The following is a 27,673-nucleotide window of genomic DNA, read 5'->3' on the forward strand; positions in this document are numbered from 1 at the left end:
AAATGAGTATTTGTTAAGGAGAAACTATTCCCTGTCGTGTTATGGTACATTACATGAGATTTATTTCCATTGCATTGAAAAATGCAAGCCAAAAAGGAATGTTCTTTCTCTATGTCAGCTGAGGACTATTTCTGAATTTCATCTGATTTCTTTGAAATGAAATTGCTTTTTTAAATTCAATAACAAGACAAGACACTCCTAGTCTTTCCCGGGGATTGTTAAATCCCTAAGAGGAAAGGACTTTAACTACCTAGAAGGGCAATAATGCTTTCTAAAACATGGGGAAGCTATATTAGCAGTTTCAGTGAATCTAGATGAAGTTTTTAATAATCCTGTGTGAAATGTTCACAACAAAACCAGAAGCCAGGTTCTCATCTGAATAGCAGTGCTTCTGCTCTCCTTACCCAGTGTTGGGAGTGTATCGACCAATAAAGATGATCATCTGATAATAGAAGTATCTTTCATCTAGCAAAAAAGGCATAACAAGATCCAGTGGTTGGAAGCCGAAGCCAGACAAATTCAGACTAGAAGTAAGATGCAGATTTTTAACAGTGAGGGTAATTAACCACTGGAACGAATTACCAAGGGAGATGGTAGATTCTCTGTCACCTGAAGTCTTTAAATCAACCCTGGATGCCATTCTAAAATATATTCTATACTCTAACAGAAGTGCCAGACGTTGTGCAGGAATCACTTGGGTGAGGCCATTTGGCCTGTGTTATGCAGGATGTCAGACTAGATAATCACAGTGGTCCCTTTTTGACCTCAAAATCTATGAATCATCTGCCCAAAGTGACCAGTGGGCTTAAAAAACAAAATGCTGTGAATGAAGGTGGCTGGAATGGAATTCGAGGGAAGGTGGGTTGTGTTTGTTGGAAGGGATAGGACTCAAAGGAATGTTCAATACTTTTAGAGAAGGGTGAAATGGCTTAGGTTAAAACCAGAATGACACTGGGGTTAAAATGTGACTCAGAAATTTGTGGCTTGGGATAAAAAAGCCCTTGAGAGCCTTTGTGAAGCAAAGGGGCTCTAAGTAGGTTTTATTCCTCTGAATGAGTGTTCTTTCAATAACAGAAGGTCCCAGGTGACAGTGTGTGAATGCATGTTTGTGCCCACATGAGACTTTGGGAAGGCCATGAGACCGGTACAAACAAAAATCCTCACACTCCGCTTTTGTGCAGAATAACAAAGTCAGGAACCAATTGCTTTTTAAAACTCTGGAGCTCTGGCAAAGCCTTGGAGCCTTTGAAACCTCTGCCCCTCTCCCTCCTCATCTCATGGCCGGATCAGGAACGGAGCTGGAAAATAATGCAGAAGACCCGGGAGGATACTTGTTTGTCTGAGCTCCCATATCAGTGGATTCAGGGCTGGTAATATAGAGGGTTCTTCTGAGGTGGCCCTCAACCTTTCTTCTATATTATTCCTGACTGTTGGTGATGCTTTCACAAGCTGTTCTACTTCTATGCTCTTTGGCAATCCTAAGGGGGAAGGGGCCCGCAGCAAGAGTCACGTCGACTTAAATTCTTCACCAGCAGCGCTGCTCAGTGCTGCATCAGCCCAGAAGTAGACAGAATCCCTCCGTCTAGCATCAGGACTAGTCATTTGCATGCATCTAGCTCATGACTGCACCCAATGAGGAGTCTCACCCAGCTGTGTGAGGAAGTGCTTTTCCCAGCTGACAGCTGCTCTTTGCGCAGAAGAAAAGGCACTCCTAGTTGAGATGGACCCAAACAACATGAGAACACCCCCAAATCTGGGCAGGGCAGTGGGTTTCCAAATCTGGATATGACTCTAAACTTCACGCTAAACCCTAACTCAGCTCTCCAATTGAATCAATGGATCTACATCCCTCAGACTTTGGAAGGTGTGGATGAAATGCAGATTTTGATCTAGGTCTGGATTTTTGCCTCCTAGTTATTTGAAAAATTGATCCTAAGACACAGCCATCCCTGAGTCTTTCCATTGACATCAACGGACTTTGCACCAGACCCCAAGGCAGGGCAATGGCTGGAGGGGTGTTTGTCTTGGTTAGCACTCGCAGCAGCACAGTGAATGGTGGAGCCGTATGCATCAGAATGTGGACTAAGCCACCAAACATTCAAAAATGAGTCAAAGGAGCTCAGAAAATGAAAGTAAACGCTCACAAAAATACACTGTGCACAAAAGTAACCAACAGCGGAAAGTGTTTTTTGAGCCCACTACAAATGCCTTAGATTACTATGGCTTCTCATGAAACACCCTTCCCTTCCCTCCCTTGTTGTCCAGCCCCCCACAACCCACCCACACACATACCCCATGTTCTTTTAGATTATCTATATAGTAGTTCAGTGTTTCCCAGATAGTTTGCTCTGCCTGTCTGCCAGGAAGACTTAGAATTGAATCTGAAGCAATGGCAGAGCTGGTTTAAGATAAAGATGGTGGGATTTTCTCTTTCCCCAGGCATTTCCAGCTAGGAAGGATTTTGTCACAACTACCTCCTTCAGCCTTGTGAGTTGCTGCTCCAGAATCTGCTCTGGGCACTCCCTGTGTGCTTGGAGGGCAGTTAACAATAGCTGACACTCTTTCTCCTTCACAGGATAGAGACATGATGATGCCTGCCCCTGGCCCGTATCAGAAGCTAGAGCGAGGCTGGCAAACCAAGGGGAGGACTGGAAGCCTTCAGAGCCCCCAGAAATTTAACAATCAGGACTTCACCCACTTGAGAGACTACTGCCTGAGCCGAGGCCTGCTGTTTGAAGATGACACCTTCCCAGCACATGTCAGTTCCATTGGTCCCAATCTGCTCTCAGAAGACAAGCTGAGTCGCCTACAGTGGAAAAGACCAACGGTGAGTTCCTCCTGATGGCTTTCAATAGCAAAGCCGATTTCCTGAGTGTAAAATACAACAGCTTTGATTTGTCTCATGGCTGTTAGCTACATCCCTGCGTGGAAGGTTGTGCCCAGCTGTGCTGACCCGAGGGAAGCACTGGGAAGCATTGCGTCTTATGGACAGAGCAAGGCTCCCAGGCCTGTGGGGAAGGGTGCCTGGTGTTACATCTCCATTAGAGGGTGAGGGGGTGAAACGTGTGTGCTTCTCCACTGGCCAGCGCATGGGGGCAATGAGCAGGAGAGCACAGGGACTGAGATCACAGCCAGCCCTTGTGAAAGGGCACTAAGGGAGGGTGTTCCTGGCATGTGTCCCCCCACACATACACCTGTGCAGGGATCAGCCACAATCTTGCCCTTAGTTTGAACCACTTCATTACAAGTATTTGTCCCAAAGCCCCATGGGATGGTGCCCTGCCGTCCTTTCAATTTATCCCACAACCTCTTCTCTGCCCTGAAAACCTCCCCGCCTGCTTTTAAATTAGTAGACGTCAATAGAAATCACTTAAGCTGAAGTTTTCATTTATTTAGGGTTGTTTTAAGTATATCGGATCAGGTCCTCAGCTGATGCAAATTGATGTGGCTCCACTGACTTCAGCTGAGCGACCCTTGATTACATCAGCTGAGATCTGGCTCGCTTTTAAGGCACATATTCAGATCATTGGTCAGCTTGCTCCATCATTTCCCTAAAACCTTGCGGGAAAGCTTTGCAATCAGTCCTAGTTCTGCAAAGCCATGGGGCCAAATTCTGGGTACAACTCCACTGAAGTCATATGGCCAGATGTAGGGAATGGTGTATATTAGACCCTTCCCTTTCTCTTTAACCTAGATATCTAGACACTCAGACTCTCTTCAAGCCTACTTCAGCTTCTCCTACTGATGGGTAAGGAAGTCACTGGTGTTATAAAGGGGTCTGAAACTGACACCATTTTAGGATTCGGCCCCTAGAATCACAGATTGTAGAAACGGAAACAGCCTGTTATCCACTCCCATCCCCATGCCAATTGCAGGATTGCCCCTACTTTTTAGTGGTTTGTCCAGCCTACTTTTTAAAAAAGTCCCAAGCAATGGGACTTTACCACTTCCCCAGGCAGGACTATTGTACACATCTTTCAGTCACCCAGTAGAGCTGCACCTTCTTGCAGCAAATGTGCCCCATGACTGTATTTTCTCAACCCCTTTCCTTGGCTCCCCCTAACATTTAAAGTCTGGTTAGAAATCTGACTGCAAAGAAAAACAGCACCTGGGTCCTATTCTTCTCTCCTCATTCTGTATCTTCTGAGTCACGTAATATTTGGTTATTTAAGTGACAGATCGTTTTTACGGCTGTCAGTGTTCCAGATCCAATATCGCAGCCGAGGAGCAAGCTGCCTTCTATTTTACCCTGTGCATCATCAAGAGAATTGCCAATTACATTCAGAGTCTGGGATCTTTGTATCTGGTGCTAATGTGCAAAGCAGAAAGAAAACAGCTTGATTTTCAGACACCAGGCAGTGGTGACAGTTAGAGACAACTTGTTTTGACTTGTAAAGTGAGCCAATTTGATATGGGAGTCCTTGAGGGGGAATAGATTAGGAGCACCACGGTGTCATTTTTATTGTCGCTTTTCTTGATTATGTAGTAGCTGCACTTGAACAGTAGCTGTGAAGATTAAGGGCCATGTTTTCAGACCCAGCCTCTGGTTTTGTGCCCACAGAAAGGTGTGTGCTGTTATTTACACCTTCAAAACTGTGTGTTCACATGTTCTGCATGTGCCATTTCAAGCACCGTTGTTCTAAATAGGGGTGATCAACACTGAATTAGGCAAGGATCCTGTGGAAAAAATAATATGTGATTATCTCATTACAGACGCTCTCATAATTACAGCTGGACAAAAAAAATTGGACGAATATTTTATTCACCAAAACCGTAGTTTCAGATTAACCAAAATTATGAACCAATTCATGTTGAATTCGGCAAATAGTTTTGGCAGAACAAATAAATACAAAATTTTTAAAAGTTGGAAAATTTCATTTTAATTTTTTAAATGAAACATTTTGTTTTTTAATTTTCAGACAATTTCATTTTGAAATTTGCCTAAATTTAATTGATCCCTCCCACAAAATCATTTTGGGTCAAACAAAGCATTTTGGCCAACTCCAAAATAATGTTGGGAGAGGGTTCATTTTGCCAAAGAAAAGTTATTTCAGGTTAATCCAAAACAGTTTTTGTTTTGGTTCAGGCAACAAAATGAATGTTTACTTATTTGCACAGCTCTAAGCGTAATACATATGCACAAAGAGGCTAAATCAAGATTGCACAGGCAACTTTAATTCTGACATTTTCTGATTTCTGAGTGCTTGACTTTGCAATCTTCAAAACATTCTTTTAATGTAGGGGGAGTGAGTGAGTGTGAGTGTGTGTGTGTGTGTATGTGTATGTGTGTGTGTGTGTAGTGCCAGGATGCTGCAACAGAGATCAAGATCCCACTGTGCTAGGCACTGCACAAACACCTCACTCAGAATAGAACCTAGATAGTCTCATGACTCCCAGTCCTATCCATTAGGCCCAGAAGAGTATGCAATCTGAATAGAGAAGCCACACAAAGGACGGGTAGAGAAACTGAAGCACAGAGAAGTGAAGTGACTTGCCCAAGGGCACACAGCAAGTCAGTTGCAGAGCCAGAAAAGAACCCATGTCTCCTGACTCTCAGGCAGAGCTTCTATTTACTGAAGCATGCTGCCTCTCTATTAGTATGTATCAGTTGTATTGTAACCAGCCCTTGAGGCCGCATTCAGAATCAGGGCCCTCCTGTGCTAGGCATTGTGCAAACACATTTAAAGGCAATCCTTGCACCAAAAGAGCAATCTAATAGTTAGTTTAACTCAGGTTGAGTAGCACATTGTCCCACTGTTCACGAAGGAAAGCGCCATGCAGCATGAGTTAGGGCATTGGAGTTTGGCCCTACCGTGAGATAGGACGCAGCAAGTGGGTGTGCAAGGGCTGTCTGGATGACTCAGGGTGGTAGGGAGAGACGTATGTGGTTATCAATACTAGCTTTGTGATGATTAGTAGGTTTTAGGTAAAAAGAATCATTTAAAATGGGTGACTCGGGTTTTCTCTGGTCACACCATCCCAGCCTCCAGATGGTGCTTGAGGCCCTTTGGGAACAAAGATTCCTATGGGCCTTCTCTCATGTAACCTGCCTCCCTGTGCCAGAGGACCCCTGAAAGGGGGAGGTAGGGTCAAAGTGGGAACGGGTCACTCCATGGCATGTAGCACAGAGAGAGCCCCCAGGCTGGAGGCTGACCCGGAGAAAGGCTGCAGAAGGAGAACGGGGGCAGAGGTGTTGCATTGTGCACACGGCTACGCACCCAGGTCTCACTGATCCCTGGCTAACTGCTGCTACTATGCTGAGCACTGGGTAGGATAGGCCCAGCCCTGCTGCCTGAACAATGTAGCCTGTTAGTTTACGTTATTGATGATTTATTTCGCTCGTTGTGCATACAGGGCTTATCCACAGCATTCGCTTTCCCACCCTCTTCCTAAATAAAGTGCCACCTTTGTTAAGAAACAATCTGCCCATTGATTTTTTTTTTTTTTAATCAGCGTTCTGCACCGGGCACAGACATAATTTATTTCCTGGAATTTGCAGGTGGAGGCCTGAGTGGCTAACTACATTCACACCCAGAGACCACGTCTACCACAGCCACAGTTCTAGTGCCTGTAAAATCAGATGGGTGCTACAAATAATGAAGCCGGCAATATTAATGTTCACAATCCCTATGACCACCTAGCAGCGTGCCCGTAGCTTTTGGGGGGCATTTATCCAGGCACAAAATCAAAGACTGGTTTGAAGCCACCTTAAAAATGTGGCCCTAATACTGCTGCACGATAACCCAAAGAAATAAAATACCCCCCACTTCCTCCCTTCCCCCACCATTCACAAAAGAAGAATTCAGGAATTCGGAGTCTAATTTGAGATGCCCCAAGCTCCTGGGAAATATGGGAAACACATAGTGGCAAGGACTGCAGCTGTTGTGTGCTACCTGTCCTTCAGTCAGTCTACAGGGCTGTCTTCTGGTGTGAGCAGAGGCTGCTGGGCTGTTCCAAGCTTGGATATTTTTTTGGAGGGTCACAAGGGTGTGGAGCCTTAAGATCCCATTCAGTATTTCCGTTTGCCTGAAAAAGCAGCTTGATGATGTGGAAACAGCATTTCCACCCTGTGATTGTTTCACACAAGAGGCATCTTTGCCTATTCAAGCTGATTGAATCAGACTGAGACTTCAGACTCAATTGATCTCTGGACCAGGGAAGCCACATCATGGACTAGTCTATGCTCAAAACTTTTGCCAGAACAGCTATACTGGAAAAACTTTCCGAGCATAGATGCGGTTATACTGGTACAAGTGTTTTGCGAGTATAGCTTATTCCTCTAGCCTCGGCTGCTTGTCCATAAAGAAAAATGGGGTACAGCCAAAAAGATCACATAGGAGACCCTAGATTTGGAGCAAAACAAAAGTGAAGAGTTGATGTATTAAATGCCTTTGTATTAGTGGGTTGCATATCTCACTGACCTCTCTGCTTACTAAGTAGGAGTATAATCTATGTAGTGAACTCCCACAGCTAACACAAGTAAAGGATTTAAGACCTCTTCTAAGCGCTGAATCTATGTTCTGACATGAGCTCACACATATGGCTGATGTGTTGTCATGAGACTGTGATTAATAACAACACTATATTTATTCTCTCTGTTTGCTGTTTTCATTCTTTTTGGACCTTGAACTGAGCAATCCAAACAGCCAGGTAAATATCTATGTGGAGGAGGGGAGGAGGGGGAGTCTTATTTTGTTTCTTGCATATCCTGGGGTTATTTGGCAGTAATTCTTTCTACAACACACCCTCTCTCTGGTACTTACATAATATCTGAGCACCTCCCAATCTTTGTCCTGTGAGCTAGGGAAGTACTATTATTCCCCTCTTGCCACTCTTTCTTGGGGAACTGACACTCTCGGTCTGAATATTAAGTGACTTGTCTAATCTTACACAGAACCTGCAACAGAGCAGGGTCTCCCAAGTCCCAGGCTAGCACGCAAACTACCAAACAATTCTTCCCCGGCTAAGTGGCTGCTCTCTAGGCTTATTCCAAGATAGCAATTAGTAGTAATAATGTATTATATTGCAACTTTGAAGTGCATGGCACTCTATAAACAGTGATAGACAAGGACCCTGCCCCATGGGGTTTGTGATCTCAGCCATTTACAGTGGTCTAAATCCAGAGTAACTCCGTTAAAGGCAATGATCTTACTCTGGATTAACATCCTTGTAGCTAAGAGCAGAATTTGGCCTTCCATCAATAGGCACCTTTACAGTGACTCCAGAGGGTCATAGAATCATAGAAGATTAGGGTAGGAAGAGACTTCAGGAGGTCATCTAGTCCAACCCCCTGCTCAAAGCAAGACCAACCCCCAACTAAATCATCCCAGTCAGGGCTTTGTCAAGCTGGGCCCTAAAAACCTCTAAGGAAGGAGATTCCACCACCTCCCCAGGTAACCCATTCCAGTGCTTCACCACCCTCCTAGTGAAATAGTTTTTCCTAATATCCAATCTCCACTGCAACTTGAGAACATTGCTCCTTGTTCTGTCATCTGCCATCACTGAAAACAGCTTAACTCCATCCTCTTTCAACCCCCCCTTTGGGTAATTGAAGGCTGCTACCAAATCCCCCCCCTCACTCTTCTCTTCTGCAGACTAAATAACCCCAGTTCCCTGAGCCTCTCCTCATAAGTCATGTGCGCCAGCCCCCTACTCATTTTCATTGTCCTCCACTGGACTCTCTCCAATTTGTCCACATCCTTCCTGTAATGGGGGGCCCCAAACTGGACGCGATTCTCCAGATGTGGACTCACAAGTGCTTAATAGAGGGGAATAATCATTTCCCTCAATCTGCTGACAATGCTCCTGCTAATGCAGCCCAATATGCCGTTAGCCTTCTTGGCAACCAGGGCACATTCTTGACTCATATCCAGCTTCTCATCCACTGTAATCCTTAGGTCCCTTTCTGCAGAACTGCCGCTTAGTCAGTCGGTTCCCCAGCCTGTAGCAGTGCACGGGATTCTTCTGTCCTAAGTGCAGGTTGATGGGAAATTGAGTTGAAAATAGAAGGGAAAGAAGTAACAGTAAACAAAGGAAATGGCATACTGGTCTTTGGGGAGTCTAAAGTGTTCTGGGAGAGTTGAGGAATGACTCTTTTCACAACTCTTCCACAGCATCCTTTGGATGTATTTGCATAGAAGATAGATCTGTGTTCCTCTCTTTGCATCGCTGGTGATCATTTGCATGGAGTTTGCCTCTTGAGTCATTTTCTTGTTCCCGTCTGGCTTAGCATCATAACAATGTAGCTACAGCCGCACACGAGTAGATGGAAGGAGATATCCAGTTTAGTCTATAAAATCCAGGTAGGAGGAGCTGCTGCTCTGCAGACCCTGAATTTATCTGGACTTTGGGAGGCAATGTAAAACTCTGGTGGAGTGCGAAGATAAAGAGCGGAGGGTGGACACTACTAGTGAAAGTACCACAAGAAGTATCAATGGAGTTACTGCTGATGAATGGATCCAAATCTCCCTACATCCCTATCTCAACAGTCAACCAACCACTCATCCTCGTCACATACAATCATCATAACTATATTTTAAAATATCTGTGTAGCTTCAGCGTTTCTCATGCCGGTGGACTGTGATGTCTGTGTGGTTTGCTTGGAAATGATTGGTTTCAGAGTAGCAGCCGTGTTAGTCTGTATCCGCAAAAAGAACAGGAGTACTTGTGGCACCTTAAAGACTAACAAATTTATTAGAGCATAAGCTTTCGTGGGCTAAAACCCACTTCTTCGGATGCATAGAATGGAGCATATATTGAGGAGAGATATATACACATACAGAGAGCATGAAAAGGTTGGAGTTGTCTTACCAACTCTGAGAGGTCAATTCAAACTGTCTGTACTGGGCTATCTTGATTATCACTTCAAAAGATTTTTTTCTCTTACTTAATTGGCCTCTCAGAGTTGGTAAGACAACTCCCACCTGTTTATGCTCTCTGTATGTGTGTATATATCTCCTCAATATATGTTCCATTCTATGCATCCGAAGAAGTGGGCTGTAGCCCACGAAAGCTTATGCTCTAATAAATTTGTTAGTCTTTAAGGTGCCACAAGTACTCCTGTTCTTTTTTTGGAAATGATTGTGTGCCTTGCCATATTTTGCAAAATTCCCCCTTAAGCCATATTGATTAGCAAATTGCAATTGCTTGAGCTCTTTTGTTGTGCTTCTGTTGGGCACACTGCTCAACATCCCACAACTTACCCTTGTGATATTTATGGCCTGATTGTCAAAGAGCCTCAGCACTCAATGTGCACCCGGCAAGGTGAACTCTCCTGGAAAATCTGCTTCCTTAATTTGAGGCTTTATCCTGCCCCAGTCCAGTCAATGAGAGTTTTGCCATTGACTTGGTTGAGAGCTGGATCAAACCCTAAATAGGTACTGAGCCATTTTGAAAGTCTGGGCCCTTAGTCCTCAGTACAATATATCAGCCAAAGACTGCAGCAGTCGCTCCTCATTTCACCCACTGCCAACGTGAGCTTTTCTTTGCTGCTACTATTGCCTCCTACTCTTCTTATGCCCCGTTCCAAATGTTTCCAGCATCCACCGAGGCCAGGACAGTGTTGTGAAAAATGCAACCCGCTTTCCAGTCCCTCTCTCCAAAGCTTTCTGATACTGCCAGTTTCACTTTAGCCCCCAGGCAAGCTCCACTCTGGCTATGCTCAGAATTGCTAACTCTGTCATTACAACCTCACTCTCAGGTTTTGACCTCAGGGGACACAGTTCCGAGCTGAAAGAGGCTGCTCTTATTCCAAAGGGAAGCATTTGCTTCCTCTCTGAGGTCTGTTATGAGCTCCTGCTTTGCTGCTGTTGATAGATTCTCACTAACCTGAGCTTGCAAAGCTAATGCACAAGAAGCCTCTCTACTTCTCTGTTCAGTCTTCCCTTCCTCCTACAGGCAGCTTTTCTAAAACACCTATGAGAATAGCACAAAATCCATACCCCTCCCATCTATGGTACTTATAAGTCCTTTATTGACATAGTGTTTGAGAGCCTCACAATCTTTCATGCATTTATTTTCCTGACTTCCTCTGGGGAGTGCTGATCCCCCACTTTACAGATGGGGTACTCAGGCGCAAAGAGACTAAGTGACTTGACCAAGGAGACATGGGAAGTCTGTGGCATGGCAGAGAATTGAATCCAGGTCTCTGAGTCCCCAGCTAGTGCCCTAACCACTACACCATCCTCTCTCTCTTACACCATGTACTGGTAGGTGTAACACTTTAACTGTGAAAGGAGGTGAGGACATATACTATAACTCAAGCACCCTGGAAGAAGTGATCCCTTCTACTTATGCAATATTCTCAGTTAGTTTCCTGGAAAGTATACCAAATTGGAGTTAGAGCTGAATCAGTGTTGGGTGGATTTTATTTTTAGAGTATTTTATTTTGCTTTTGTTTATTTTGTGTCACAATCACTAACCCATCTACAAACATGACTGAGGCATGTAGGTTGGGCTGTTTTCGTACAGTGTCTTTGTTTGGAGAGAATTATTGGTTGCCTCTGAGCGAGAAGCATCTCTAATGAGTCAGCCGAATTCTCACTTGAGAACCAAGTATTCTGACATCTCAGTGGGCTGCACTGAAATCTGCTGCTAAGTCCAATGGGTCAGTTTCAGAGTGAATCTCCATAACGTGCTCATATCATCTCTAGTCTTCTTGTGAACTTTCTGGCTCCAATGTTAGTGTAAGCTCTGCTATTGTACTCTCCAACAACACTCAGTCCATTTCATTGGAACCAAAGAAAAGGCATTCCACCAGTTTCATACCCTTAGCTATTTCTGTTTATTTCACTTGCTTGTATGTGGTGTACAAGCAATGATCTGTAACAAATCCATAGCTGCTTAGACTCCACAATTAGGATTATGCTGCCACGCCACAGCCCCTCATGGCAAAAATGGGGAAGGGGGAAACAATACAATGATTAATTTATTAACTTATGGTTATTTTTAATTATGGTTCTTCGTCTCCGAGTAGTGCATTGGGGTCCCATTGTGCTAGGCACTATGCAAACACGTACTCAGAGAGACAGTCCCTTCCATGAATAACTGACAGTGCAGATAGACAAAGAGTGGGAGGGAGATGGAGAGATAAAGAAATGAGATTTGCCCAAGGTCACACAGCAGGCTAATAGCAGAGCTGGGAATAGAGCCCAAATCTTGTGATGCCCAGCCATGCAATTGCTCTTGAATGGGAGGAGGGCACCCGCAGTGTTTCACGAGCCTGCAGAGTCTCACTATTAGGGGAGCCTGGGGGATTATTCACAAGAGCTTGAAGCACCAGTACTGGTGCCACGTACCATTGCTTGGGAAGAGCTGCTTTGTACCATCTCCCCGAAGGGGAGCTTTTGATGGGCTCCTGGGTGCTTTCAGTCACCATGAAAACGTTTCAGGAAGCTGACACGTCTCACCGGAGTTCAACTCACCCAGCCACATGAGTCACGTCAGCTGCTAGTCTCATGTTTGTGCAGAAGGTTGTCAAATCAAGTGGGTGGGAGGGAGCATCCGCCCCAGCTTAAAGAAGAGCTGCTATGTTATTTTGTTTACCCCAGCTGTCAAATATTTTACACCTCTTGTGTCTTGTTGTTTCCTTAGGCGTTTTCATTTGCTTCTGCATTTAGGATTAAACAGCATTTCAAAACAGACTGTCTGTTTTGAAATGGTGTTTAATCCCCAATGCAGAGGCAAATGAACATGTCTAAGCAAACAACAAGACACAAGAGGTGTAAAATATTTGACTCAGCCAGCAGATATTATAAGGGTCACTCATACAGAAGACCCAGAGAGATATTTAAATGAGCATTTTCCTATCATAAATACTAAAAACCCATAGAATTATCTCTTTAATCCCAAAGCATCTTTACTGACCTAGGGAGTGGTACAGCATTGCCATTCATTCCTGTCCCTGGTTTGTCCCTCCAGTAAGCCCAGCCTGGTCATGTCCCTGCACACGATATCCTGCCATCTAATCAATGGTCAGTCTCATGGTCGGACTGACTTCAGTTGTGTTTGCATTATTTCCCTGGGCGTCCTGTCATCTGTTTGTCTTCTGCAGGGCCCCACTATCACAATCTTTTTGATTGTAGCTAATTCTGTACCCTGATTTCACATCCAACTCGCCTTATAACTTCGTCTTAAAATCATTCCCTTTTATACCTTCGGTCGTTCAAAAACACCCTCTCATCTCTACAGCCTCCAGCCGTCTGATGTCTCTTTCATTTAATGCAGCTGGTTCCAAATCATAGAGTAATACTGTTAGTACACTGGGCTTGATAAATTTTCACTTTGGTACCAAATAGAATGCTTTTATCAGTCCATAATTTTGTCAGTTTCTGTGCAGCCCTTGTAGTTAGGGGACATCCTCTTTTAACCTCATCCTCGATGGACCGTCCCCACTGATCGAACTTCCTAGGTACACATAAGATTTTACTTTGTTCTACAACTTCACCATTGCTTCATTTCAACACTTTATGGTTCGTCCCTTTTCCAAGTTGTAACCACTTTGTCTTCTTTGCATTTACTTTCAATCCAAGTCGATTGCATTTCAATCTTCCAAGGTAGCAAAGAGTATCCTCGTTATTTCAAATGTGGCTAATAGTTGTACGATGTTATCTGCATAAGCGAAGAATCTTAAATCTAACTTATCCAGTGTCATGCCCTGCAATGTGTCTAACATTCTTAATGTCTAGTTTAAAAACATGATGAAAAGCAATAGTGATTCCATGCCCCCTTGTCTTGCACCAAGTTTTGATTTGGAATTATTCATAGATTCATAGATTCTAGGACTGGAAGGAACCTTGAGAAGTCATCGAGTCCAGTCCCCTGCCCAATTATACAACATTTAAAAAAAATTAGGCATGCAGGGTTGAATTCAGAGGCTTTTGCTCTTTAATCATCCAGGCAGAACTCTTACTGAATTCAGGGAAGCTTCTGCCTGAGTGAGGCTTGAGTAAAAAACCAACAGTAAGGACTTTGGAATTTGATCCACAGTAAATAAGCCCTGCGTCCGTAGCTCCATTAACAGAAATGATGCAAAAGAGCCCAGCCAGATCTAAATTAGGGATGTGTGACTCACAAAAGGCTCAGAGGTTTAGTCTGGAAAAGCATACACAAATCTGGATGCCTAGCCAAAATCGGGATGCCTAGCTAATGATCTGAGCTTTCTGGGGCCCTCTCTACAGAAAGACACACCCAGGCCCAACTTCCTTTTCCCTTGGACTGGTCCCAAGTCCCCCTACCTTCTGATTCCTAGATTGGAAGGCGTAAAGTTCTCCTCCAAAGGACGGGCACCCACTCCCCAACTCAAGGAAACAGCATGGTTTGTTGGAGCTGCTCAATGCCCAGATGTCATGGTGATGAAGGCATTAAAGAACCTCACAGACTCTAAGGCCAGAAGGGACCATCATGATCATCTAGTCTGACCTCCTGCACATTGCAGGCCACCTAACCTCACCCACCCACTCCTGTAATAGACCCCTGACCACTGCCTGAGTTACTGGAGTCCTCAAATTGTGATTTAAATAGAAAGTCTCCCCCTCTTCCAGTGGAAGGCAGAATGGCTGTGGATGTCAGGCCAGGGAGAACGTAATTCTTCCTCCCCTTGTGAGAGGCAGCATGGTTTAGGGAAGGAAAGCCCGAATCTCTCATTTCTGTCTTCATGTGGCCGACAGCATGTGGAGAGCTCCAAGGTCTTTTTCTCCCTCTCCAGGTGGCACAGTGGTTTCAGAGAGGTGATTTCTGTCCAGGAGGCTTAGAGGATGACAATAAAAATAACAATACTTAGTGCTTGTATAGTGCTTTCTCTTTGCAAAGCACTATGCTAGCACTACATCATTCATCTGGACCAGGGGTCGGCAACCTTTCAGAAGTGATGTCCCGAGTCTTCATTTATTCACTCTAATTTAAGGTTTTGCGTGCCAGTAATACATTTTAAAGGTTTTAGAAAGTCTCTTTCTATAAGTCTATAATATATAACTAAACTATTGTTGTATGTAAAGTAAATAAGGTTTTTTAAAATGTTTTATTTAAAATTAAATTAAAGTGCAGAGCCCCCCGGACTGGTGGCCAGGACCCAGGCAGTGTGAGCGCCACTGAAAATCAGTTCGCGTGCTGCCTTCAACACGCGTGCCATAGGTTGCCTACCCCTGATCTGGACTTTACCTCTGAGAAGCATCTGAACTTTTGGATGTCTGTGTAAAGCAAATCTCCAGGGCTTTTGCAGTTCTCCCATCACTGCTTTTAAACAGTCATGAATTTCAAATCACCAGGAGGGTGAGGTAGCACATAATGACCTCATAGGGTATCAGTTGAAAGTGACATAAGAGAGGCTGTGTGGTTGTGAAGGATGCACTGCTGGTAAGTGTTGGATACTCACACTGGTCTTTACGTTCCCTCTTTTTCAGATGATTGAGAGAAATCCCCATTTAATCGTGGATGGTGTTAGCAGATTTGATATCATTCAAGGAGAAATAGGTAAGATCAAAGGTCTGTTTCAGGGGGTAGCCAGCCTGAGCTGTAGACCGGAGTCCTTTCCTTTGCTGCTGTCTGAGAGCTTGGTTTGGTTTAGTGCACACACTCACAAATCCATAGGGAATCCATCCCAGACATTAAATTCCATTGTCTTTTACAGCACCTTTGGGTCAAGGCACTTTGATGTCTCAATGACTCCCATCATCCTTTATGTCTGCAGAACTATGGGTGCAGAAGGGTAGACCCAGACCAGATAGAAAATGAAGTTCCATGGGCCAAATTCAACCCTCATATAAAGTGGGTACAGTTCCCATTGTGTGCCCTCTTCTATCAGAATTGGATTTGGCCTCGTGACCTTCTCGTGACCCTGAAGTCCTTGTCTGGTGACTCTCAGCCTTTCTTTTCCACGCTCTTCTCTTTTATTGTCACTACTGACCAGCTTTTCTGATCCATGCATGAGGTATCTGTCCCTGTCCTGCTGTAGCTCCATCCCTTCCCACCCCCCACCCCACCGATCATGTTTCCTTTTGAGAGTAACAAGAGTATTCCTCTTGAAGAAATAGCACTGTCATCACATGGCTCATCCTAGCTCAGGGTCAGTTGCCTGCACCACTTCCTATCCTGTAGAACTAGGATACCCACAAAGGGAAGGAGCTTCTGTGTGATGCCCAGTGCCTCCGCACAGTGCCTTTGGCTCCCTCTTCCTTCATGGCAGTCAGATACCATAGCGATGGGTGCAGTATAGAAACATACATGGATGGGTGACTGGATGGCAGCATGCTCACTGAGGCCGAGTGTCTCTGAGTCTTGGACAGTCTGCCCACGTTTTTATTTTATCCAAACTGGTTCTTCCAGTCCTTCTGCAGTAACCCTGTTTCCTAAAGAAAAGTGTTAGAAAGATATAGACCCTGGCAAGGCAGAGGGAGATCATGAGGCAATACATGTAATTGCATCTGGTTTGTTATTGTCTCCCTGAAGGTGATTGCTGGGTTCTGGCTGCCCTGGGATCTTTGACATTACAGAGGCAATTTCTGGAAAATGTTCTGCCAAAGGACCAAGGATTCAAAGAGAATTATGCTGGGATTTTTCATTTCCGGGTATGTACTATGTGTGGTAGTGATTTTGCTCCACCTTGTTTGGGTGGAGTGTTCAGATGGTTCTGAACTACCACCCCAGATCCAAGCACCCCTGAATTTTGGGGAAGTTCAAAATCTGATCCCCTGCACAGGATTTTGCAAACGGCCCCCTATTTTCTAATGGGCTGAACCAACCCCCTTGATCCAGACACCCACAATTGTCAGATTATTTGAACCTGGTTCTAAATGTTATGGTTTGAGCCCATTTCTAGTGAATGCTGTTCTTCTTATTAATTAGTGCAAATATGTATTTTTTACAGAAGTCCTGCCTCTGTTTCAAATCTGACAGTTATGACTGATAGTAAATCTGGGTTTGTTGTCTAGTTGATCTTTTTATTTCTGTGTTCTGCAGCTTCACCTACCCGATTCCATCAGCTAGGCAGGAGTTGCCAGCCCTTTAACACTGCTCAGATAACTGGTTTTGATATTTTAAAAATGGGTCTGATTCTAAGGGACAAATCTCTTTGGGAAGAAACTGAAATTTACTAATCTTGAAATACTCAGAATCCCCCAGATAGATATGTTACTATTTTCTGTGCACTCTGAGAGATTGGATTGGGTGAAGGGCAAGTATCATATGATCTGTTCTTAGAGGAGTTGGCATAAGAGGGAGACTTTACATTGGAGTATCACAAAGTGCCAGAAACTAAAGATGGAAATGAACCATTAGATCACCTTGTCCTTTCCCCATACCCAATGCAAAATCGTTCTCAAGTGCATTCTCTTTTACTTGGTCCAGTTTAAAGACGATGATGCTAGCAATGGCGCTTACACCATTTCTCTTGAAAGACTATTCCATAGTGTAACAGAGCTTTGTACTAGAATGTTCTTGCTAGTCCTTATGTTCCATTGCTCCTCGTAATACCAGGGGTTTCAATCCTGACTCATCTCCAATATGCAGAGGGGCATTATACAAGATAAACCAGCTGACCATACATTAAAATGAGGCAAACTAGAATCTCTTTCATGAGATTTCCCCAAAAGATTATTTAGGAGCAAACTTTAACTCTCAAGCAATATGAATACATTCCAGTATTTGAAAATATGTTTTCCCTGTCTTCTCACCTTCAAAGCAATACACATCCTTCTCCTTTTCCTCCAACAAGCAGCCAAGACAACAAAAGACTGAATGAAAGCATCTCTTCGGTAATACCCTTAAATCATCCCAGCAAAGATATTTTAGTGCTGTCCACATTGTATGTCTCAACATTCAGTTCCAAGTAACATCACAAACAAGGCATCACTTTCATTAGTAGATATAAACATGTCTTATCTTCCTATAGTGTCTTTCATCCTTCAGGATTTCAAAGCACTCTACAGTCCTAAGAGCTGCTGACGGCCTCCTACCAAACGCTGAACCTGCCTCAACTCCCAAAGCAGTCAATGGGAGTTAAGGAGGCTCAGCATCTCACAAGGATTAGATTCTTGGGGTCAAATTTTAGCCCTAGTGTAAGTACACTGAAGTTAATGGAGTTACATCAAGGATGAAATTAGCCCTTTGTGTGTACAGGAATCCCTTTACCCATTACAGAAGCACAGCTAGCCCTGGAGTGGAACATGGCAGCCATTAGAACAGTATACTGCAGCCCTGTGCAGCAGCTCAGGCTAAGAAATGAAAAAGTATTTCTTGTCCAGTTGAAACCTCTGGAAGAATTAAGGTAGAGTGGAACTGCCTGAGATGGAAACTAGCCACGGCACCAGGATTAATGTCCTTGTTCTTGTGAAAAGTTTGATGGGTGCTTGAATGACGACAAATGGTCAGAACTTCAGTTTCAGGGTTCATCCAAGAAGTACCTCCTAACACCATAGTGGGTCACAACCCTGCCTACAGCGGAGAGTTCAATGGCATGAGATTTTTCTTCTTGGCTGCCCCTAGCTCCTGATCCTTGAAGTTTGCCACCTCTCCAGACAAATAAAGAAAGGACATAAAAAGGATGACTTTTTTTTTAACCAGCAAAATCTATTTTCAGTTTACATGAATTACAATAGTGGGTGCAGTCTGCTTCAACAGGACCCTTTTCTATTCAGTTCACGGTCACTTTCTCAGCTGCAGCACCTAAACTCCTCAGGGCTGCCTCCAAACTCTCAGAAATCCCACAAAGCCTGAGTCTCGGGCCAAAAGCCAGAGGTTAGGCCATGGTCACCAGTTCCTGGGTGGATTCAGAGGGCAGAATGCCCCTTATTGAGTGATGAACATCTCTTCTAGCAGCATCCTGGGGTTTGCCTGGAGGACTCCCACCTAAGTGCTAGCCAGGCCAGACCTTCTAAGCTTGTGAGACATGACAAGGTCACAGCCTGAAAGGGCATGGCAATCAGAACATCTGCAGCACCCTTTATCCAAGAGAAAACTAGCAAAAGGAAAATGTAATTCAATACTTGGATGCCCTCCTAGACTTTGTTAATCCCCAAACAGCAGGAAGAGTCATACTACATTCTGAACTTTACTTTTGTCTATCTGGATTCAAATTGCAGTAATTCCTCAGACACCTCCTTGTTTATACTCCAGAAAGACGTTTGTCTGCTATGTTTGCATATGAGGTGCTGCATGAAGGTGTGACTGATTCTCAAACCCAAATCCTTTGGCCCTACAGGCCTGCTGCATGCAGGTTGGTTCTTGCAATGAGCTTTCCCCTGTTGAGCCAGTGCTCTTGGCTGTGGCAGAAAAGGGCTCCTCCTTTTGGAAGGCCAGTGCTTCAGATCTTCCAAGCTCTCTCACATCTGTGTCTTTCTCCTGTGCAGATGTGCCTAAATTAAAGATGGGCTGATCCCAGGGCCTTTTGTCCAGCTGGGCTCTCCTCAAACCTGGGTGGTTCAGAAAAAATAGAACCTGCATTCAAGCCAATCCTGGTTTTACTTTTGCAAAATCTAAAACACTGCTCCTTATCCATCTTCAACCTAAACTAAATGGAAGATTTGGGTTGAGAAAGACTAGGGAGAATTATCAAACCTGCATTCCATTTAGAACCCCAAGCTAGTTTGCCACTGAGGGTACCCACTGCAAATACCAATACTGTTCAAACAGAACAATGCATTCCTGTAATTTTTGCTCACACAGCCATGGAAATATAGCAATGCTGGGACAAATTTATCCCTGGCATAACAGCACAGAAGTCCTTAGCATTACTACAGGTATGGATTTGGCCAGTTGTGATATCAAAGTCCTGCTGCACTACATTAGTTTGCTAATGACTCTAGCAACAGTTCCATTAGTTCAACCCCTGCTGATCACTCTCCAGCTGGATCAGTCAGAAGAACACCTGTTCTGTCCAGCTGTTGAAGTGGCTAATTGCCTCATTTTCATTTGTCAAGCTGATGGATAATAGCCCCAACTGTGCTCTGCCTGTCCAGTACAATCCATGTCAAAGTTTAGAAAGATCTAGATCTAGAGAGGTTTCAGACACAGGAAAGAGAGGGAAAGGACTATCCAAAGACTATCTCTTGGTGAAGAGCATCTCTGATGCTGAGATGTACCCAAGAGAAGCTCCATATAGAGCTGAGTAGCGAGGTGTACCACTTTGTTTGGACACTTAGTTTTCTGCCCTTTTCGAAACACCTGCCTTAGTCCAGTCATGGTAATACTTACTCACCTACATGTACTTTTCCTCCCATGTAATTCCAGAGCTCTTTGTGTCCAGAAATGACCCACCACCAAAACGTAGCCACTTCTCAAATGAAATTCAGCACCTATTTAACAGTACACAGCAACAGTACAAAATAGCTTATGAGAGAAAGCAAAGAAGTTACTTACATTCCTGGTTTACATTCACTCTTGGCCTATTTCTGGAGACTGTCATTTGGCAGCACTATTTATTCTTACAATAGTTTTTTCTTTTCTTTTCTTCTCTTTTTTCCAGTTCTGGTATTTTGGAGACTGGGTGGATGTGGTGATAGACGACCGGCTGCCTTTTCTCAATGGGAGGTACCTCTCTGTTCAACCGTGCAGCAGAAATGAATTCTGGCCATCCCTGCTAGAAAAAGCATATGCCAAGTAAGTATACCCGCCAAGTCTGTCTTTCCTGCCATCGCTGAGTCTTGTGCTTGTGTGGCTATATGTTGTGCCAGCTGCTTTGGACAAAGTACCTTGTGGAGTGTTGTTCAGGACCATGGTCCAATATTTTGAGCACTGGATATGTAATGAACGGTGGCTGCACATTCTTGCAGATATTACAGGTTAAAGACTGTAGATTTTACACTGAAGATCTAAAGTTCCCTGGTTCTCTTATGTGCTTTTCTTTCCGAGAGGCAGTATGGTCCAGTGGATAGGCCATTGGTATGGGACTCAGGAGACCTAGGTTCTATTTCTGGGCCAGCTACCAATCTGCTGTTTAGCCTTGGAGAAGTCACTTCACCTCTGTTTTCCCTCCCACATTTTCTCTATTTAGACTGTAAGCCTTTTAGGGCATGGGTTGTCTCTCATTGAGTGTTTGCACAGAAAGGGCCCCCAGTCTCAACTGAGGCCTCTAGCTTCTACCTTAATACTAATAATGAATAAAACTACAGTCATCAGTGGGGACCGAACTTTGGATTCTCAGCATCAAAAGCAAAGTCCTGTCTTACCTGAGTTAAAGAAGAACACTTCAGCTGTGAGTAAGTAGCAAGTTGTTATACTCACTGAGACCTGCAACTAGGAGCTATGACATAAATTAAGTCAGTGTATTACCTATATAACACAGGGAGTGCATTAAGCACATAGTGGGTCACTCACACTCACTCATGCCCGTCACCCCAATCGGGATATGGGCCGCCAACCACAGATCTCCAGAGTCCTCTATCCTGGGCCATTTGCTCTAGCTGGTTCCAGATATAGCCCATTTTTATGCTATCAGCCTGAAGGTCGCATCGCCAGGTGTTTCTTGGACGGCCTCTTTTCCGCTTGCCTTGGGGGTTCCACCGCAATGCCTGTCTAGTGATGTTGGTTGGCTGCTTGCGTAGTGTGTGTCCTATCCAGCCCCATCTTCTCCTTCTAATTTCTTCCTCTGCTGGAAGTTGACGGGTCCTCTCCAAGAGGTAGATGTTGCTGATTGTGTCTGGCCAGCGGATCTGGAGAATACTCTAAGGCAACTATTTATAAAGGTCTGGATCTTCCTGGTGGTTGTTTTAGTTGTCCTCCAGGTTTCAGCTCCATACAATAAGACTGATTTCACGTTGGAATTGAACAGTCTAATCTTTGTTGCCAAAGACAGCTCTCTGGAGCTCCAGATGTTCTTGAGCTGTAAGAAAGCTGCTCTTGCCTTACCGATCCTTGCTTTGATATCTGCGTCCGTGCCACCCTGTTGGTCGATGATGCTGCCTAGGTAGGTGAAGGACTGCACTTCTTCCAGAGGGCTTCCGTTCAGTGTGACTGGGTCATTACTGATGGAGTTAATCTTGAGGATCTTGGTCTTGTCCTTGTGGATGTTGAGGCCAACCTGTGATGACGTGGCTGCCACTACGTTGGTCTTCTCTTGCATCTGCTGTTTGCTATGCGAAAGGAGTGCAAGGTCGTTGGCAAAGTCCAGGTCATCAAGCTGGGTCCACAACGTCCACTGGATTCCATTCCTGCGCTCATAAGTGGATGTCTTCATAATCCAATCAATGACAAGGAGAAAGAGAAATGGTGACAACAAACATCCTTGTCTGACTCCGGTTCGCACCTGGAAGCTGTTTGTAAGCTGCCCTCCATGGATCACTCTACAGCGTATGCCGTCATATAAGTTCTTAATCAAGTTAACCACCTTTGCTGAGATGCCATAGTGCCGAAGGAGCTTCCAGAGAGTCTTTCGGTCCACACTATCGAATGCTTTCTCATAGTCAACAGAGTTGATGTACAACGAGGAGTTCCATTCCATAGACTGCTCGACTATGATGCAGAGCGTTGCTATCTAGTCCATGCATGATCTATTTTGCTGGAAACCTGCCTGCTCATCTCGTAGCTGTGGATCGACGGCATCTTTTATTCTCTCTAAGAGAACTTGGTTGAAGACCTTCCCTGGCACCGATAGAAGTGTGATTCCTCTGTAGTTAGCACAATTGCTGAGGTCTCCTTTCTTGGGGATTTTAATAAGGTATCCCTCTTTCCAGTCTGCCGGAATCACTTCTTCTTTCCATATCTTCTCAAAAAGGGGGTACAGCATTTCCACTGAAGCATCCAGATCTACTTTCAGGGCCTCTGCTGGAATATCGTCAGGTCCAGCCGCCTTCCTGTTCTTCATCATAGTGATGGCTTTTCTGATCTCATCTCTGGTAGGTCTATCACAATTGATTGGAAGGTCTTCGTTGGCTGGGTCAATGTCTGGTGGATTTAGTGGTGTTGGTCTATTTAGAAGTTCCTCAAAGTGCTCCGCCCATCTATTCATCTGTTGTTCTATTTCTGTTATAGACTTTCCCTGATTGTCTTTGACGGGGCATTCTGGCTTGCTGAACTTTCCAGACAGTCGCTTGGTGATGTTATACAGCTGTTTCATATTACCATTGTATGCTGCCTGTTCTGCTTCTGCTGCCAGTCCATCCACATAATCTCTCTTATCCTTCCTAATATTCCTCTTCACTACTTTATGGGCTTCAGCATACTCTTCTTGTGCTTTAGCCTTTGCTGCTCTAGTCCTGCTGTTATTAACTACTGCCTTCTTCTTCTTTCTATCTTCTGTCTTAGTCAAGGTCTCTGCTTTGATCCACTCTCTGCTGCTATTTCTTGATTCCAAGCACTTCCTGGCATGCTGACTTAAGTGTCTCTCTCACTTTCTGCCATCTGTTGGGTACACTGTCTTCCTCTTCCTCAGACCGATCCTGTAGTACTGAAAACTTATTCTTCAGCGTCAGTCCAAAATCTTCCTTGATCTTATGATCCTTCAAAAGGCTGACGCTGTACTTCGCTCTTCTATCTGACGCGTCTATCCAGTTCTTCTTCAGCTTCAGCTTCAATCTGGCCACCACTAAGTGATGGTCGGACGCTACATCTGCTCCTCTTCTAACTCTAATGTCCTGCAAAGATCTTCTGAACTTCTTACTAATACAGACAGGATCGATCTGGTTTTCCATCGTGCCCGCTGGCGATACCCAGGTACTCTTGTGGATCCGCTTGTGAGGAAAGATGCTACCTCCTATGACCAGGTTGTTAAGTGCACACAAATGCACAAATCTCTCTCCATTCTCACTTATCTCTCCCAGAGCGTGGGTCCCCATGACTTGTTCATATCCTGTGTTGTCAGGTCCAATTTTGGCATTAAAGTCTCCCATAAGGACGGTAATGTCTTTGTCTGGGAGACAAATATTCTCTAATATTTTCTGAAGTCTGTTGTAAAAATAGTCTGTGTCCCCCTCTTCACTGTCATTGGTTGGAACATAGCACTGTACAACATTCATCTTAATCCTCTTCATTTTAGTTCTGAAGGATGCTGTGATGATCCTGGAACTATGTGCCTCCCAACCAATCAGTGCTCTCTGTGCCTGCTTGGACAACATGAAGCCTACTCCCTGTGTGTGGGGTGCATTGCTTTCTTCATGTCCGGAATACAGCAACAGCTCTCCTGTCAACAATCGTCTATGTCCAGCTTGCGTCCATCTTGTCTCGCTAATGCCTAGTAGGGTCAGGTTGTTGCTCCTCATCTCTGCTGCGACCTGCACCGTCTTTCTTGACTCGTACATGGTCCTCACGTTCCATGTACCGATGGTAATCCTCCTAGTTGCAAGAAGGGTAATCGGCTTAGTGGCTTCCTCACGACTTTCACCACCCAGTGTCATGCATCTTTGAGTTGAAGGCCCTTCTTTTTCCAGGCTAAAAGACTCTGTTATCTCTATTGTTGGCGTTTCTGTAGCAAATTAATTTTTTTACGGGGTGGAGTTGCTAGCCCCACTCCCAACCTTCCTCCTTTATCCTGACTTGGGACAGGCAGATGGCCCCAAAGGACCTCTCTGGTGGAGTTACATAGTGGGTAGTTTAACGAATTCAGCAAGGAATAAACAAATGGTAAAATGATAACTGGGAGACACAGAAGTGGAGAATTTTGCCACAATGTACTTTAGAAAAGTTGACTCTGAAGTAGGTACCACTTTGCAGCGTGAGATTTTAAACAGAGCAAACTGAACCGCTATTCAATTGAATTTGCAAGAGTTGCTATTTTATGCGATTCCTATTGAGAAGTTTTCCCCAGCGCATATGGCAAATTCCTTTCATCAATGTAGGCCAAGGACATCATTCCAAAATACAATTAGCCCTGCATTTCATTTTCTGATTCTCCAGTTTATGAAATTCACTGTACATTGTGGTTTTTAATGATGTATATATTCATGCTCTAACTACAGTACAGTCTAACTCAAGATTTTTTGCAATTGCAATGAAAGCACAAGATAAGAAAACACAGATCCTGCTTGCAATATGGCCTTGTGAGATCCCTAGTGCTCAAACATTGTTACTATCAGATGGCTCTTGAGTTGCTGATGCACAACCAGTGGTGGTCTCAGTCCACTTCTCTGGGCTTAAGTGGGATTGAAATGGTGCATGCTGGCCCTCTACACAGTGGGGGATTTCCTTCTTTGTGCATTACACACTAGCTATGTGTGTGTATGTGCCTATGCACATACACATTTGATCATGCCTCCCTCCACTGGCTGATCCCAATGTCTAGACAGCCTCATACATTCTGAAAGCTAGAGGAATCCCTCTTTAGCTCAAGTGGTAGAGGTTTCTTCTTCTGGTGCTGAAGGAACCAGATTCAATCTAGGGGTTACCATTGTGTCTGCATGTAGGGTGACCAGATGTCCTGGTTTTATAGGGACAGTCCCGATTTTTGGGTCTTTTTCTTATATAGGCTCCTATAACACCTTCCCCCCCCCCCCCAAACCTCTGTCCCGATTTTTCACACTTGCTGTCTGGTCACCCTATCTGCATGTGCATTTCAGCCCCAGCTCATGACACATAGTACATTCATAATATGTTTGTGAACCACAGAGAGTATTTAATGTGCATCCATTCAGTTAATTTCTTCTATGCATTGCTTACTTGGGTGGACCATAGGAACAAATCCATTTCCCCCTTCTTCTTTTTTTTTTATCAGGTTCCAAGGCTCCTATCAGAATTTGCACTGGGGTTACATTTCCGATGCGTTGGTAGACTTGACAGGTGGAGTCCAAGTGCAGTTTCTTTTACAGAAACCTCCTTCTGATCTGCAGGAGATAATAAAAGCAGCTGCCAAATCACAATGCCTGATGGGCTGTACCACGCCAGGAGGGGTAAGCAGGAGGGACAGGCCTTCTTGCCTTTACCATATTTATATTACTTTTTTTTTTTTTTGAGGAAACCAGGAATCCATATCTACCCCTGTACAATAGGTACTCTCTGAGGGGGCCTGTAGTGTACCTAGTGGTAGAGAAGAAATAATACTTAGCTGTATTGCATCTAAAGGGATTTTTTTTTTATTGGGGTTGCTGGCCAGAAGTTTCCAAAGCTCTCAGACAGATTATGCTACCCAGCATCACCAAAGAGACTCTCACTAAATCCTGGCCAGGATTGTAGAAGGGATGACTACTTGACAGGGCTAATCAGCAAAGATGCCAGAAATCTAGGGCTGAGCTACTTGGATAGAAAGTGGATGCCGAAGCCCAAAGGAAGTTTTCCGACTCAAAAGTGCTTGATTCCATAACTGTTTTTTGATAGCTCCTGATTGGCGCCTCAGACCAGCATAGAAAGTGGCCTTTTGACTTCAGGACCAGAATTTGAGATGATCAGTTTCTAGGGCAGGAAGACCAAAAGGAGGTCTTTGGAGAAGACACCCAGTATGTCTGCTGCTGACAGCTATTGGGTATTGGCTGCTAGTTCAGTTGGTAGAATCGCAGGTTTACATTTGAATAAAGCAGGCTCCTCGTAGGCTGAAATCACACTTCTGAGATACAGGGAAAGAGATCATGCTGCTTGGTGGGACGCTGCTGGCCTGATGGGGCCATCATAAAAGCACTCCTGTTGTCTGCGGGCGTGCTGCAAAGAGACTTCCATGGATTTATACAGACTGTGCAGTGCGCTGGCAAAGTGTGTGTCATGCCGCCTCTAGTGTTTGGTTCACTAAAAAATAGCTGCCAACTGCTGCTACCCACTAACTGAATTACCCCTTTAGTTCAAGTGCTGAGACTGGTGCTTAGGTCAATTCCTACCAATGACCCACCCCAGCTATTGTCACAACTGCATCTGCTGTGGAAATTGCTCCAACACTGGATCCTTATGGGCTTTTCAGATGTGTGATGTCTTTGTAGCTCCATTAACGTGGTTGGATTTGCTTGGGGCCACCAGGGGAACAAACACCAGGCACTTAAGCACTATAGCTGAGCTGCTGATGTAAGTGAAGTCAGCTCCATTTTTCTTTTTCCCCCAAACTAACCAACTAGCGGTTTGGGGGGCAAACAAATGTATGTTTGCAAGTCTTTCAGGGAGCTCATGGCTGTGCTTTCTCTCCACAGCAATCCATTGGTAACGTGGAGTTGAAGAACGGACTCGTGAAAGGCCATGCCTATACTGTCACCGGGGCTAGAGAAGTAAGAACTGAGACCTTTTCCCTACCTATCATTCTTTCTGTATTATTCCATGGCCGTCTCCTGATTAGCACACTGACTGCTGCTCCACTCACAGTTGCTTTCAGAGATTTTAAGGTCAGAAGGGATGCTTATGATCATCTAGTCTGACCACCTGCATAACATAGGCAATTGAATGTCACCTGTAATTCCTGCATCAAGGCCCAAATTTCTGCAGTCTAGGATTGTGTGTGGAATAAAGGGAATATGGTCAGCTCTCTATTTTCAAGCAACATATCAAAGCGATGGAGAGTAGAGCCCATTGTTAACACTCCTGGCTTCAGTCGCCCACAGACAATGATATTGCCAAAGGTACCTGTTACCAAAAATGCAAGACCATAAGCAAGCCTTCAGGGTTTTCAAGAGACAAAACCAAATTAAATGCATGGAGACTCTTGTATGTTCAGTCCATGAGTTAATTTAATTCCAGGCTAGCAAAGGTAATCAAATTAAGGGAAATTATGGCCCATTATGTTATATATTGTAAGGTTCCCACTCAAGGCCTACGTGATCTTGGTGATAGCTGCACAACATGA

At 44.4% G+C, this 27,673-nt stretch overlaps 1 protein-coding gene across 1 annotated transcript in view; it reads left to right on the top strand.

Annotated features, from left to right (window-relative positions):
• LOC117874529 (calpain-13-like) overlaps positions 1-27,673 on the top strand; it is a 62,911-nt gene that overhangs the window by 5,955 nt on the left and 29,283 nt on the right. Inside the window, exons 2-7 of the mRNA XM_034764738.1 lie at positions 2,576-2,827; positions 15,399-15,468; positions 16,444-16,562; positions 20,456-20,589; positions 25,634-25,808; positions 27,027-27,101. Coding sequence (XP_034620629.1) covers positions 2,585-2,827; positions 15,399-15,468; positions 16,444-16,562; positions 20,456-20,589; positions 25,634-25,808; positions 27,027-27,101 — 816 coding nt within the window. The 5' untranslated portion in view covers positions 2,576-2,584. The remainder of the gene's footprint in view (positions 1-2,575; positions 2,828-15,398; positions 15,469-16,443; positions 16,563-20,455; positions 20,590-25,633; positions 25,809-27,026; positions 27,102-27,673) is intronic.

The sequence above is a fragment of the Trachemys scripta genome, chromosome 3 (assembly GCF_013100865.1).
Source record: "Trachemys scripta elegans isolate TJP31775 chromosome 3, CAS_Tse_1.0, whole genome shotgun sequence".
NCBI lineage: Eukaryota > Metazoa > Chordata > Testudines > Emydidae > Trachemys > Trachemys scripta.